Raw genomic sequence first — 16101 nt, forward strand, 5'->3', positions numbered from 1 at the left:
GGCTGATCTGACTGTACACTGACTGCTCTGGCTGTACACTGGCTGATCTGACTGTACACTGGCTGTACACTAGCTGATCTGACTGTACACTGGCTTTACACAGGCTGATCTGACTGTACACTGGGTGTACACTGGCTGATCTGACTACACTGGCTGATCTGACTGTACACTGACTGCTCTGGCTGTACATTGAGTGATTTGACTGTACACTGACTGTACACTGACTGATCTGACTGTACACTGGCTGTACACTGGCTGATCTGACTGTACACTGGCTGTACACTGGCTGATCTGACTGTACACTGGCTGTACACTGGCTGATCTGGCTGTACACTCGCTGTACACTGGCCGATCTGACTGTACACTGACTGCTCTGGCTGTACATTGAGTGATCTGACTGTACACTGACCGATCTGACTGTACACTGGCTGACCTGATAGGCTCGGCATTTCCTTATACACAACCTAATTTAGACTACCTCTCTGTAACTTCTGCTGCCGTTCATGTCACACACGTCATAAGGACGCAAGAACTGGTCAGTGGCTGCACATGTGTCTGCCGGGAAAACATGTTTGATGCTTCTAGGAGCCATTCATGCTTTGTCTTCAAAAATATCAGATCACGTATGAGCTATGCTCGCATGGCGGGGTACAGAATAGGGTACCCGCATACTGAGGAGAGTCACCAGACTGTTAAGTACAACAGTTAAGGGATATGGTTCAATTACTATGGTTTGCTTTTCTTATTAATCAGATGGTTCTATTGCAACCCTCTGATGTTTTGCCTCACACATATTGATAACAACCAGAGGAACCCCAAATGATTGTGAAGGTACCCCTGACTGGAGGTCCAGTCTGTCCATTTTTTCTAAACTGAGCTGTAGATTTTGTGGGTATCAGTGGTCTTCATTTTAGTGTGTTCTCCTTTTCATGGGAAAGGGATTTGAAAACCATATTTCCAGTCCAAAGTCTTCGCTACCATACATGACAGACCACAGTCACACTTAAGAATCTTGCCTCCCTCTCTACTCACAGTCTGCTACAGTAAACAGGACTTAAGAGAATCGTCCACCAGGGAGATATACATAGGCACGTGACTTGTTCAATACATTTGCTTTGTCTCTGTTGTAGCTGAAGCAGTGGCACTCTGGGGTAGGGTGACAGACGTTTCTTGCATCCATTGGGAGGAGGTTAGGGAGGGATGTAGGTGACCACTCAGGGCCAGCACCAGCTCCTTCAGACAGTATGCACTGTCTCCTGTTTCTTGCACCTCCTGGTCCCTCCAGACTCGCCCAATGGTATCCCTTGCTCTGATTCGCGGGCTCCAGTGGGTTCTTCTGAGCGTCCTTCTCAGCTGGCGTGTTGAGAGGTACAAACCGCAGCTGCCCCCAGTTCCTGGCATGGGTCTAAGACAGGCCGCCCATTTCGTGCCCTAAAGAGAATTCTCAAGCCAGAAGCAGAGTGAGCAAATACCTGGTGTGTGCAGGCCGGTTCATACTGCACAGACTGCCACAGCTGCAGACTGCAACAGCAGCACACTCTAGGCTCACAGCCGACAGATGTTCTCAGAGCCTGCTGACAATTTAGAGTGTAGACACCAAAACAGAGAAGGCCCTTTAGGATAGGTTAGCTCTCCATCTGACTTGCAGATAGACTCTTGCAGACCGACGAAAGCTTTCAGTTACCTCCTCCGAGAATATGTGGGCTACAGTGCCCTGAAAAGGGCACCGTGGGTAGCAACCTCAGCTTGGACGAAAGGCAGAAAAGAAATCATTGGCATTTAGACTGTTGTGCTTAAATTTGGTGGGCTGTTTTAAAAGTTTTCTTTCAATGTGTGTGCAGGGTGTGTGTGTGTGTGTGTGTGTGTGTGTGTGTGTGTGTGTGTGCGCGCGCGCGCGCGCTCTCTCACGTGAATAAAAATTCCCATAGAGGCTCATGACCCAATGATGCTGGAGGTACAGGCAAGTAGTAAGCCTCGTGACATAGGTGCAGAGAAACAAACTGGGGTCCTCCGAAGGAGTTGGACGCACTCTTGACCACAAGGCCATCTCTCTAGCCCTGATGCTGTAATTAACCATGTTTCAAGCGTACAAACTGGAAGTTAGGGTTGTCCACATCAGGTTGATAGTGTGTGTGCCAGGTCACTGCTAACACCGATGAGCCTACTATGTTAAGAAGCCTTCCATCTACCTGGGTGTAAAACTATCATGAAGAATGGTGGAGAAACCAAGGTAGGGAGGTGAAGAAGGGTAGTGGGGGAAATGCCGATAATCTGGAAGGAATTCTCTGGGGCAAGCCTGCGGAAAAGCACAGAAAATGCACCTGTCTTTAAGTTGTATCCCTTTAGCATCAATTAAAATAGAATCTGAGTAAAGGAAAGAAGGAAAAAAACCAAAGAGAAGTTCCTAGTGTCATCCTCCCCACTTCCTGTAGCACCCCCAAACACCCAGGCCCCTCCCCTCCTGTCCATCACACACTCCCCTCCTCCTCACTTCCTGCAGCACCCCCCCCAACACCCAGGCCTCTCCCCTCCTGTCCATCACACACTTCCCTCCTCCCCACTTCCTGCAGCACCCCCACAGTGATCAAAGGGATAATTTAAAAATGAGTGGCATTGGTTGGCTGTTGTTCATCACCTTAATATTCTATTTCCATGGGACACATCACTGTAGGGCAGCGGTTCTCAACCTTCCTACTGCTCTGTCCCTTTAACACAGCTCCTCATGTTGTGGTGAGCCCCAACCATAAAATCATTTCATTGCTGCTTCATAACTGCAATGTTGACAGTTATGAATTGTCATGTAAATACCTGATATGCAGGATATCTGCTTATGATCCCTGTGGAGGTTGTGACCCACAGGCTGACCTCTGTCCTAACGTGTACTTCATTCAGACAGTCCCAACCAGTTACGTTCTCAGAAAAGAAAACTGATAATGAATGATACTTTCGTGGGAAAATGTTGCCACCTACAAATGGAACTTCTAAGGAGAAAAAAAGCTGAATGTTTTCCTGACCCCTGATGTCAAATTTTGGAACTCTGGAAGTGCACAGCTGCTACAGAGTTGTCTTGTTCTGTTTATCTGGCACATGAACTTCCCAGAGAGACAAAGGTGCAGCTCTTACCCGCCAGTTTTCTGGTCTAGGTTCAAGGGAGCAGTCATGACGTCATTTTGACACCATAACTTCCTTTTGGCTTTTGAGTGGCTTGGGTCAGAGGGAAAAGGCAGCCTGGGAGAGTCTAGGCAACCTTTAGTTACAGCTTTGAGGCCCATTTCCTGTCCAGTTCCCCGTGTTCTTTCTGTCACACACGAGTTCAAGGCACCATTGTTAGTGTCTATAATGCAAATGTACACACTCTCACAGTGCTGGGCTTTCCGTAGGGTGCCTGACTTCCCTGGCGTTTGTAAATGTTTGTCTAAGTAAGTAGAAGATTCCCCTAAATCTTTTAGGATCTCGTGATACAGTAGGAGAAAATAGGGGAGGAAAAAGGACTTGATTTGAAGGCTTAGGAAATGTCCTGTTGTACAGATAGCAAGGAAGCTCGGGATGAACTAGAAGGAATTCCTATTTAACAATGAACTATCTAAATCTTTTTTAAAAAAAGTTATAATTCATTTGGAAAATGTAAATATTACCTAACTGCAGTGGTATCATTCAAATATAATACGATAAACAGATTCACCTATTAGATCCTGTGATAGTATCTACATATAAAAATTGTATGATGCTCCTATTCACATCTACCAATATATGAAACAAGGATTCTCTTTTCCAAATTAGCCTCAAATTCCAAGGAATTTTTGGGAGGCTGGAGAGATACTCAGAGGCTAACTGCACGTGCTGCTCTTCCAAAGGACCCAAGTTTGGTTCCAGCAGCCAGTCGGGCAGTTCAAAACCTGCAAAGCCCTCTTCTGGGCCCCCACCCGCATGGAGCATTCTCACTCACAGACACACGTGCATCCATATAAGTAAAAATAAGTAAATAAATCTTAAATGAACAGCCTCAACGTCTGAAGTTTTCAACTTTGATTTTACACAAATGTTTGTCAGTTCTATATACATTTATGTGCCTCAATGAAGTAAAAGATGGACAGGCTCATCATTCAGACATACTAAAACATTATATGTGAACCATTGGAGTGCTCAAAGAAAAAATACCCATGTGCATAAATTCTGATACAATAGGATAATAAATTACGTCTATAGAAATGGCCCCTTTATTGGTAATTGAAGCCTGGTGTGTACCAATATTAGCTAATGTTCACCATAAGGGGTTTTGTCAGTTATTTTTTACAGGTTTTTAGCTATTTAGCAAATAAGCTTTTGTTCATTAATCATGCAAAGTTAAGTCAAAACATTGCACAAAGAACAAATATTTTTTTATAAAAATTGTTTATTTAAGCTTGGTGTTTAATGGCATCAGCCACATAGGACAAATCCCCTCACCTTTACAGAAGCATGGGGTTAGAAAGGGACGTGATTTCCCTCACCTTTACAGAAGCATGGTTAGTAAGGGACGTGATTTCCCTCACCTTTACAGAAGCATGGTTAGTAAGGGACGTGATTGTACTGGGATTTAGCTCCACGGCAGAGTGTTCACCGTACCAGGCCCAGGACTTAGACTCCAGGAATACAAAAGCAGGAACCTTTGAGATTGATCCCGAGGACCACAGCTTGGATTCAGTAGTAAACTATTAAAGCCTTGCTTGAACTTTAGCTATACTTCTGTGTTTATTAAGCATATTTTTAACTGCTTAATTGGGTTGTTACCGCTTTCCTCTTTTCTGTGGCATGTAAGCATATCCTACCTTTGAAACTGGTTGCTGTTATATCTTAGAAACAAGATTACGTTTGATAAGACTATATCTTTGAATTATAAGTTAATATCTAGCTAAGTCTTACATATTTAGAGTTAAGTTCATAAACAACTTTCAAGGAATAAATTCTCTGATTAGGCTTTCTTAAGGCTAGAGAAAGTATTAGTTTGATAGTCATATGAACATACAGCGAAGAAATATGAAGCAAAATGACTTCAGAGATTGAGCTCTAAACAGACTCCTGCCCACATACAAGCTGTCACGGTGTCACAGAAAACACTGTGTGTTTGAGTCACCGTTCCCTCCCACAGCTGCACAGGGAAACTGCTAAGAGTGAAAACCCTCAGCATGAGGAGTGGGGGTTTAGCAGAGTTAGTGCTTGTGTCGGGATTATGAGAAATTGAAGATAGTTCTACTTGCAGATGCCTTTTTTTTTTTTAGCAAAGAGTAAGACGTAAACTCGTTTTTCCTGCAGAAAGTCTAAATGGTGCTTGTCTTTTTCCTCCGCAGATAATTCTGAAATAATCAACAGGAATGGGATGGAATGCCAAGAATCTGCATTGAGAATAGCTAAACATTGTTACTGTACATACTATCCTGTTTCCTCCTCGATAGAATTGCCACAAACTGCATGCTAAATTTAGTTCTTCTGGACAGACCACGACCCTAAGGCTAGTTCTGCTATGTCATATATGAGTATTAAATATGGTATGCTTAGTATATTCCAGCTAAGATAGTTAACTACCTGAGACCAGCTGCGACGTTCAGAGACATAAAAGATGGGGTTTTCTTTTACAGGGTTCTAAGCCTAGCTTCTGTCCTAGGAATATTGTCTCATCTCCGTAACTATAGCCGATGCAGAAAGTCCAGCCGATATACTCATTTCGACTCAGAATATTTCAAATTTAGCAATAAACAGTTAGCATTAGTTTAAGTACTTATTCCAAGGGCAGGTTCGATTCTAACTCCAAGCGCCGTCATTTCATTTCCCTACTGAATCCAAGGGTATGATTCACTTCTTGAGGACACAAGCTCGGCGGCAAAGATGAGAAGTGAAGTAAAACAGAAAACCTGCCTCGCAGGTCTAAAATTTGAGTGGCAGTTCAAGCACAATTGCTGGGGACACATCAGAGAGTGCGATTCGGTTTGCCTGGCGATGCCGCACTGAATCATGGGATTCTAGAGTCATGTTGCTTAGATTGAAAAAAAAAAAAAAAACTTTGCACGGTATGAGCTTCATACCCCACCCAACAAAGTCTTGAAGGTATTATTTTCCAAGTATATTTTTAAAGTTGTTTTATAAGAGAGACTTTGTAGAAGTGCCTAGATTTTGCCAGACTTCGTCCAGCTTGACAAGAATGAAAGGCTCACGCCAATAGTTGAATCTAAGGGATTGGTCTTTCAAACTCCACCCCCAACACACACCCGCCCGCCCCCAGTTGCCTGTTACCGAATAGCTCTTTATTCTTAAAACCTAGTCCAACAGGGAAGCTGTAGGTGGGGAGGTCTGTATAATATTCCAGTTTAAGTATGTCTCGGTTTAGTCACTGCGGATCCAGACTGTGACTTTAATCTAAATTCCTATGTAAACAGAAGCCGGTAGTCTCACTTAGAGTATCCATTACTGTTTCTGCATTTCAGAAGTTGGACTGAAGGGTTGTAACTAACTACAGCATGGAAAAACATAGTTCTTTTAATTCTTTCACCTTAAAGCATATTTTATGTCTCAAAAGTATAAAAACTTTAATACAAGTACATACATATTATATATACACATACATATATATACTATATATGGATGAAACATATTTTAATGTTGTTTACTTTTTTAAATACTTGGTTGATCTTCAAGGTAATAGCGATACAATTAAATTTTGTTCAGAAAGTTTGTTTTAAAGTTTAAGCACTATCATACCAAATATTTCATATTTCACATTTTATATGTTGCACATAGCCTACACAGTACCTACATAGTTTTTAAATTATTGTTTAAGAAATGAAACAGCTGTTATAAATGGATATTATGTGTAATTGTTTAAAACATCCATTTTCTTTGTGGATATTTTAGTGATTGAAGTATTTTGATTTTTGAGATTGAATGTAAAATATTTTAAATTTTGGTATCATCGCCTGTTCTGAAAACTAGAGGCATCAACCATACCAATTTCTTTTGATTGAGGAAAAAATCTGCATTTAATTAATTCATGTTGGTCAAAGTCTAATTATTATCTATTTATCTTACATCATAGATCTGATAACTGTATCAAAAGAGAAATCACGTTCTGAGTATAATCTTGCGTAGTGCTTGTATGGAGTCTGTTTTAATTTGTGGATAGGTATTGTATCTAACGTGTATCACTTCACTAGTTTTCATCTTTATGTATTATTGATATTTGTAATTTTCTCAGTTATAACAATGTAGTTACGCTACAACTTGCCTAAAACACTCATACTTATTTTTTTCTTTGTTTATTCATTTAAACTCATTGAGAAGTTAGTAGACGCTACTAAAAGGTAAATTATGGGAATCACTGAAATATTTTTGTAGACTAATTGTTGTAACTGTCTTTTTTTTTCTTTCATTTCATGATTTTTATTTTAAAAATTATTAGCACATAGCTATTTTCAGCCCTTTAATAATGGAGCATCAAAAACATCACCTGTATTCCCCCAGCAAATATAGATGACTGTATTTTTTACTATGATATCCATTTTCCAGAATTGTGATTATAATATGCAGAGAGTCAAATATGCCATTTACAATAAGGAGGAGGCAAGGCAAATGCATAGATGTACAAATATATGTACAACAGATTTTGCTTTTTATTTATTTATAATGTAATTTTATAGAATAATTCTGGGATTTGAGAGGATCTAAAACTATTTTTCTGTATAAATATTATTTGCCAAAAGTTTGTTTATATTCAGAAGTCTGACTATGATGAATAAATCTTAAATGCTTTGTTTAATTACAAAAACAAAATCACCAATATCCAAGACAGGAAGACGTCAGTTCAACAGCTACAGCAGTTAGGAAACTAACTCCACTTGTACGGGACTCCATTTCACTCTTGGTTTTTCAGGGTGTAACCACACTTCACAGACACGTCTTTCAGCCACATGCCACTGGTCACATTTCTACTAAATCTTTCCGTAACACTTCTTAAAGAATTCCCTCATTCGTTATCTTATTACAGCGTGAACAGGAGTCTAATTTGTATCAATTCTATGTTTGGTTGTAACATTCAGTTCTCACTCACCCAATGTACAACCAATGAAATAAAAGAAGCATTTAAAAGGATCGTGTGGTCTTCCTTCTTGTTCAGACAGGTAATAGCTGGACAGAAGTGTTTTTACTTTTGTGTAGCTAGCCCTCAATGATATCAAAGAGCAAGTAGTACTCTTCAGATGGGAGCGCAACAAAGCTTGATATTAGTTTGTTTGTTTGTTTGTTTGTTTGTGTGTTTTGCTTTGGGCTTTGGCTCTTTTCTTTTGCACATCCTTCTGCCAGAGTACATACCACTGTGCATGTGGAGAGAGAGTTGATTCTCTCCTACGATATGGGTCCCTGGGTTTGAACTTACATCATCAGGTTTGACACCAAGCACAGGTATCCAGTATGCTATCTTTCCAACCCCAGACTTTGGCTTTTCAGAGCAAGAAAAATAATTCAAAGTGGCCACTTGGGAAATACATTCAACATCATTTAAAGTTAGCAACAGAGCACCCCACCGTCCAGTCCTTTTGTTTGTGGTTCTGACTAACAATGAAGAGACATGAACATTGGTAAGCAAATCGGGGCCAGGTGCAAGAACATGAGTTTCATTACAAGGAAAGAAAGTGAGCATCACCTGTGCTGCAGGCTTCTAGAAGGAACTTAAGTGCAGCGTGAGCTGTAGTGCTGAGGGGAACAAAGAGGTGAGTCCGCTGTGTGCAGAAGGCCCGACCACACAGACTGAGAACAGAACAGGACCCTGGGTTGGAAGGGAATCTGTGATCCCTGTGTCCACGAACCACATGCTAGCAAGAGTGTACCCCTACGACTCCATCTCAAGGGCTGGAGAGATGGCTCAGTACTTAAGAGCCCTGACTGCTCTTCCAGAAGACCAGGGTTCAATTCCCAGCACCCACATGAAGGGTCACAACTGTATGCAGATTCAGTTTCAGGGAATCTGACGCCCTCTTCTGGCCACAGGCACTGCATGCATATGGTGCACACACATACATGTAGGCAGATCACCCATACATATAAGTAATAAAAATAAGGCTTTAAAAATAACTTTATCTCAAACCTGAGAGGATATGAAAGCACCCTACTTTATCATAAAATTATTTAGATATAAGATGTCAAGTGTCCTATGTAATTCTTTGTCAAAAATATTTCCATTTGAACTATTAAAATGATATTTCAGACCCAAAAATTCATTCTTTGTCCTTTACCAAAGTTTGGTGGGTTTGGAGTTTTTTGTTGTTGTTGTTGTTGTTGTTGTTGTTGGGTATTTGGTTTTGGTTTTTGTTTTTCCCAATACTACAGAATTAGGAGCAGCATAGCAAACTGAAATAATATTCAACATTCTGATGCTTTTATAGCATTAGAAATATTCAACATACTAACTCCCTAAAGAATAATTTCCCCTATTTCAAGAATCCAAGTGCATGAGAAATTGGGCAGCTATTGCTGTTGGACGCGTCCCTCTCCATAAAAATGACTGAGTCGTTGTGAATAAATATGAGTCACAACGAATGAATCGATAATGGCTTCCCTCTGTCTCTTGGGGGAGAAGGTGAAGGAGGTGCGTGGCAGGGCGGAGGTCTGGGCTCCAATCCCCAGTTAAACAGTTCATGCTGTGTCCGTGAAAGGAACTGCTGATGATTGGCAAGTGATTCCACATGCTGGGAGTTCCTAGCTCTGAGCAGCAAACACATAGCATTGTGGACAGTGTGACTCCAGACCTGCAGTGCCTTCCCATGCCTACACCCCAACCCCCGCAAGTGCGCAGATCCATAGCTCCACCCAGCTCCTTGGGCTGGCGCATCCCACAGACCTGGCCAGGCAGAACACAAATTCAAGTTCTCCTGTTTCAGTCCCTTTAAAAGCTGATTGTCCACCAACGGGAGGTGTCTTTCCAGCACAGTGCATGAAACTTTCACAGGTGCTAGTTGACGTAATTTTTAATCAGGTCATTTCGGGCGCCCCCACACGTGGAGCGGTTGTCAGGCAATGAGGCAGGAGCCGTGACTGATTTGGTTCACGTACATTTTACACGGTGTCAAGGATTCCTTATACTCATGTTGTCGATGAGAAACAGAAACTCATAAAAATTAGGCAACCCTCTTATGGATTGGAACGTCAAGCCTTGGCTCATTCTAACTCCACAGCCATGTTGCAATGAACTTGCTTCGTGGCCTTCTCCAGGCTAGACTTCCGTTATGGTTCTGAGTACAGTATGCAGGGAGGTTAAAACTGAAGTGTAAACTCTATTTTTTTTTTTTTACTTCAAATAGATAGGTTTTCTTCCCTATCACAGAAATATAGTGCAAGAAATACTTGGTGGTTACAAACTACAGTGTACTCTTAGAGATTTAAGACAGAGCTTGAGTCTTTATTAGGAGCAGCTGTGCCTTCTCTCCGGGGTATCTCAGTTTTGTTTTGCTTTTGTCAAGTTCCATATGGTTTTGCCCAGCAATGATGTTTCATGACGTCACAGAGCAGCCAGACCCATAGATAGAGTCCCTGAGAAGATGTGACTTGAATATCTGCGGGACAGAGCCAGAGAGAATAACTTTGTGGTAAAGGTCACCAAAGGTCACACATGGAAGGCATTCCACTAAGTCTGATGGTGTTCAGGGCGGCTGAGAAGTTGGATTTTACTCTTGTTTTGCCTTTGTCTCCTAACTTTGCTGTGGGCCTTCTCAGGCTTTTGGTTTATGTAAGCAAAAGACTCTTTTTTTATTTATTATTTTTTGCCTGTATGCTCATTAAAACAATAGAAATGAGGGCAGTCTTTCTCTCTTGCTTGGAAAGCTCTCATAAGCACACAAGCCAAGTGCTGTGTCTGCCAGGGCCCCCTTCCCCGGCCTCTGCTGAGTCCTCAAGCTGAGGGATGAAACCCCGTGCATTGAAATATGAATACGTGGGTTTACAGAGGGAGAGACGCAGGCTGACAGTGTAAAGAGCACTAGTCCCAGCGCTCTTGACGTCTGGAGGAACTGAGCAGGCTTATGCAGGTGGACCAAAGAAAGCCCAGAATAAATGCATATCCAGAACTCTTATATATTTATTTGGAGTATAATTTAATATTATTAATGACAAATTGCCTTTTGGTTCTACAGAAAGGCAAGATTAGCATCTGCACGTCACAATAGCTTAGTGGCTAAGAGCTGAATTTCTGCCCACATTTAACTCTCAAATCTACATCTGAACCACAAGCATCTATTTTCCTCATCCATAATCTGAGCATCACAGATGAGTCTATTTCACTGAGACATAACGAGATTAAAATAAGAGGATATGGACAGCCCCGTGGAGGAGCCCTTGACACAGAGCAATTGGTGCTGGCCATCGGTTACTCCCCCTAAAATAGTATTCAAATGAGTGCTTGGGGCCCACCATAATCATTTATCTCCTTGTTCTGTCCAAACATTTATTGACAATGCGGAGAAACCTCTTCTGTTTCCTCAGTGACAATTAATGCCAGAAGCCTATGTGTAAATGAGAGGAAATGTTTAATGACAATAATGAACCTCATTCTTTTTGTGGGAGCCCCCTATTACATCAAAACTCAAGAAATACCCAGTAAGCCCAGACTAAGCAGTTCTCAGCAGTTAGGATGGGAACATAAGCGAAGATCAGCCCTGTGCCTGGCAGCAGCCCTCTGACGGTTTCCTCATGAGGCTCGGGGTAGAATCCTTCTGGGCGGTCCAGTTTCCAGTGGAGGCTGCCAATTCTCGGCATCCTTGTCTTGTAGCTACGCTGCTCCAGCATCTGCCTCTGTTACAGAGGGCTTCACCGAGGAGAAGGCTCCAGAGATGGAGCTGTGGGAGCGACAGGTGCCGAGCTTTGCACGGTAAGAACTCCTGTTACACGAGAAACAACAGGAACATGAATGGAGGCGTGGGTGGTGAGGATGGCTGAGGGAGGCCATGTAAGGCACTTGCTACTCAAAGCCTGAGGACCATAGTGCAATCTCTGGAGCCCATAGAAAGGGGGGAGAGAACCAGCTCCATGGTGCTGTTCTTTGACCACACATATGCACGGTGGTACTAATAGCACCTGCGCACACACACATGCACACACGCGCATGCACACACATACACACACATGCACACACATACACACACATACACACACATGCATGCACACACACACACACATGCATGCACACACACACACACACAAACACAAATGAATAAAGAGAATTGATGGAAGATGTTCTCTACACAAAGAAATGAAAGGTACTCCAAACATTGAAGGGAGCCAGGAGGTGGTAGTTTGGGCCTGCAATTTCAGCACTTGGACAGTGGAGGCAGGAGAATCAAGAGTTCAAGGCCAGCCAGACTGTGATACCTTATCTCCACAAGCTAAAAACAAAATAGGAGACATCAGCTTTTACAAGCCAAACACTATAGACCTAAGTTTCTGTCCCACCTGGTCCCACAGCCATTCAGTCCCCAAAGAAACACACAGAGGCTTACATTAATTATAAACTATTTAACCTATCGGCTCTGGCTTCTTATTAGCTAGATCTCACAACTTAAAATAATTCTTGTCTATGTTTAGCCACATGGCTTAGTACCTTTATTCAGTGATGCATTCTTATCTTGCTTCCTCTGTGGCTTGCTGGTGACTGCATCTCTCTGCTTTTCCTCTTCCCAGAATTCTCCTAGTCTGCTTGTCCCGCCTGTACTTCCTATCTGGCTACTGACCAATCAGTGTTTTATTAAACCAATACGAGTGACAAATCTTTACAGTGTACAGGAGCATTATCTCACAGCAAAACACAACTTAAAGACAGAAAAGATGAAGTTATGGGTCTTGTGGTAAAGCATTTCTCTCCCAGAATCCTAGATTGCTCACAAGCTTCTTTTAAAATCATATAAACTACAGAGAAAGGCCCAGTCCAGAGTCCCCCTCCCTTCTTAAGCATGACCCTTGTACCACTGCACGGGGAAAGAATATAAAACTACAGCCTTGCCCAACCTGGAGCAATGGTGCAGTCATCCTCAGCTCCCCATACAAGCAGAGGCCTGCGTGAGTCAGCTGTGCACTGCTGCCCAGCCACGCCTCCTTTCTTCTCTTCCTGACAGGTTGGGTCAGTCCTGAGTGTTCTTTAATAAATTTCTTGCATGATAGCCTCCTGCCTCCCAGGGAATCCGAGCAAGGATCAATCACTTTCACACCCCACTGCCCAAGCTCTTGATGACATCCTAAACTGATATGGAAAATATGTTTAAATTTAAAATTTAACTTTTTTGGACCAAGAAATTTGACCATGAAAGTGTCTTACCAAGATGGTGTTAAATTCACTCCAGCAGAAAAGGAGGACCAGTGAGAAGAAAAGTCTAATTTAAATTTTTAATATCCATCTAAAATACGGCAAATTTCCACATACCTTGAGGGGAAATCGAACTTTTTTTAAAGTCTGGAATGTTATTCACAGTGGTTTACATGCCTAAGTCCATATCAATACTTCTTTGAAAAGAAACCAGAAAAAAAACAAGTCAAGTATCTTTACATCAACTTCAAATATACCAAGTTTACATTTGTCAAATCAAAGGTAGAAGCAAAATTTATCGAACTCCAGAAGAACAGTTTTCACAGCCAAAGTGGTTTTAAAGCTGACTGAGAAGATTTCTCTAGGTTGTTATGTATTGTTTGCAAATTTAAATGGACTGCACTTGGGAATTAGCAACTTTGGTAATGGACTATTGATAACAGCTTCCATTAAGACATCAAGGAGTAATTAAAAATGCATGTGCACGTGGTCAATGTGTGGATTATCCCATGTCCTCCGACAGTCATCATTGTGATCTAAACACAAACCACATGTTAGGTGTTTTCCCTGTGATCAAAACCTTCACACAGATCAATCGACATACTTAAGGTCTTAGCAATGGCACAAATACAGTCACTTTACGGTTGGTGAGCATGGCACCCTCTGTGATTGTTGGTGTAGATCTCACTTCATGCCGCCACCTTCCAAGGCAGCACAAGTGGCTCCAACCATGGATGTGGCAGGTAAGCTGGCTGAGCCCTAGGCCTGGCCGTCCATTTTCTCCTTGTGTGACCTCAGGCAAATGAGGGTATTCCTGGCTGCGTTCTTTGATGATAAAGTTTGGTCTCATGGGGTGGCTGTGAGAATTAAATCCGTTACTGCACACAAAAGGTTTAGGACTGTGCTTGGGGTATAAGCAGCAATCGCTGCCCTTGACAAAGCCAATGCTCAGTGTCTACTGCTTACAATGAGTTTCTCTGTGAACGTCATTCCACGGGCAGGCCAAGTGCTCAGCCCTGCTCTTGGGAAGGCTAATTGGGATGGGTGTCAAGTTGCCTTGCAATGGAGTTAGGTGAAGCAGGGTAGTCATCAGGAACTGGCCTATCTCAGCAGACAACTCGGCCATTTGTATCTTAAAGTAATGAGCATCCAGAAGGCCACTTCTAGGGCACCGTGAAGTGAATTCACTGGATGGGTCCCCAGAGAAGAGCCACAGAGACGACTAGAAAAATATCATCAGAACTACCTCCTTGAGTGTATTGTGGGGCTGAGCAAGAGGAAGCAAAGGGGTAATGGGGTAGCATGACCCAGCCGTATCCATCTTGCCTAATCAACTGGACTCACCAGGAAGACCTGCTTGTTGCCAGCAGAGAAGCTGTAGAATCAGTTGGCAGCCTGAGGCCAGGCCAGTATTCAGCAGCCCATCTTAGGCACGGATTAAAGGAAGAAACAAAAACACTAGGACTCTAGGGATAACCTTAATGTTTTTTTAATCAAAATCATCAGTGCTGGAGAGTTCTTTTAGTTAAATGCCTGCCCTGTGAGCATGGGGATCTGAGCTCAACTCCCAGAACTCATAAGGATTGTCAGATGTGTGGTACCTGCTTGCAATCCCAGAAGTAGGGAGCCATCCTAACCCTATTGGTGAGTGTTAGGCCTGTGAGAGATTCTGTCTCACAAAGCAAGATGGATTGCCCCTGAGTGTCATGACACCCCGGGGGTGACCATTAGCTTCCATGTGCATATGTGTGCACACACACACAAACACAAACATTCAGCCTTGTTCACATGAACACGCAAACACACACACACAAAGACACACAGGCAAGCATACAAATGCAAAAAATTAACTTTTTTAATTTAATTTAATTAATTTTTTGGCTTTTTTGAGACAGGGTTTCTCTGTAGCTTTAGAGCCTGTCCTGGAACTCACTCTGTAGACCAGGCTGGCCTCAAATCCACAGAGATCCACCTGTCTCTGCCTCCCGAGTGCTAGGATTGGGAAAGGCGTGCGCCGCCACCACCCAGCCAAAAAATTAAAATTATTTTAGAAGTTCCTTTGGGAACAAAATAATAAAATTGTAAACAAAGATAGGCTGTTGCTATTTGTTTGATTTGCAGCTCAAACAAAGACAGTGAAGTCATAGGTAAATGTATTCATGGGAACAGATCACGCATCATCAGTGTGATGGAGAAAACCGTGTTATCTTCCCTAGAATATTAGACCATCAGATAAAGACAGCACACGTTTATAATAAAAGTCTCCTGACAAGCTAGTGCCACACAAAAGGACTTAGACAGAAGTCCCGCACCAGACCATGGGTGAATGATGTGTGTTCAGAGGGTTCTTTGCTCTGCCGGGAGCAAGGGAACTGTGAGCCTTGGCTGCTTTGCTTCCACGCCGACAGGAACTTTTGGCTGGTACTGAGATATAAGAAGTGAAAAGCGCAAGAGAGAATGGGAAGGGACCAGGCAAAGCTCGTTTCCAGGCTGTGAGGTTTGACATTCAGATGTGTATGCAAATGTGCGTTTCAAATCGGCAGGATCAAAGTCAGGTCATCGAGCTAGTCCCCTTGTTGTCTTATACACATCTCAGTGCTTTCATGAAGAAAAAATGTTTCTCATAAGGCTAATTAACAGAGAGCAGATGCCAGAGGGGCCCAACTCACTGCAGTCATTGGGGACTCGCCTGCCGAGAGATGCCCCGTACACAGCATGTGACTTCCAAAGACGGCAGGGTCTGAACACCCCACAGCAATCCAGGAACAGAAAGCAGGAGGCTTTAAGGG

The 16101-nt window shown here is 42.6% G+C and overlaps 1 protein-coding gene across 8 annotated transcripts in view; it reads left to right on the plus strand.

Annotated features, from left to right (window-relative positions):
- Mbnl2 (muscleblind like splicing regulator 2) overlaps positions 1-8118 on the plus strand; it is a 151274-nt gene extending 143156 nt beyond the window's left edge. For all 8 annotated transcript variants that reach the window (XM_013349324.2, XM_013349326.2, XM_013349323.2 and 5 more), the window contains one exon: positions 5328-8118. In XM_013349324.2, coding sequence (XP_013204778.1) covers positions 5328-5342 — 15 coding nt within the window. In that variant the 3' untranslated portion in view covers positions 5343-8118. The remainder of the gene's footprint in view (positions 1-5327) is intronic.
- Positions 8119-16101: the final 7983 nt, after the last annotated feature.

Source organism: Microtus ochrogaster, chromosome 17 (genome assembly GCF_000317375.1).
Source record: "Microtus ochrogaster isolate Prairie Vole_2 chromosome 17, MicOch1.0, whole genome shotgun sequence".
Taxonomy (NCBI): Eukaryota; Metazoa; Chordata; class Mammalia; order Rodentia; family Cricetidae; genus Microtus; species Microtus ochrogaster.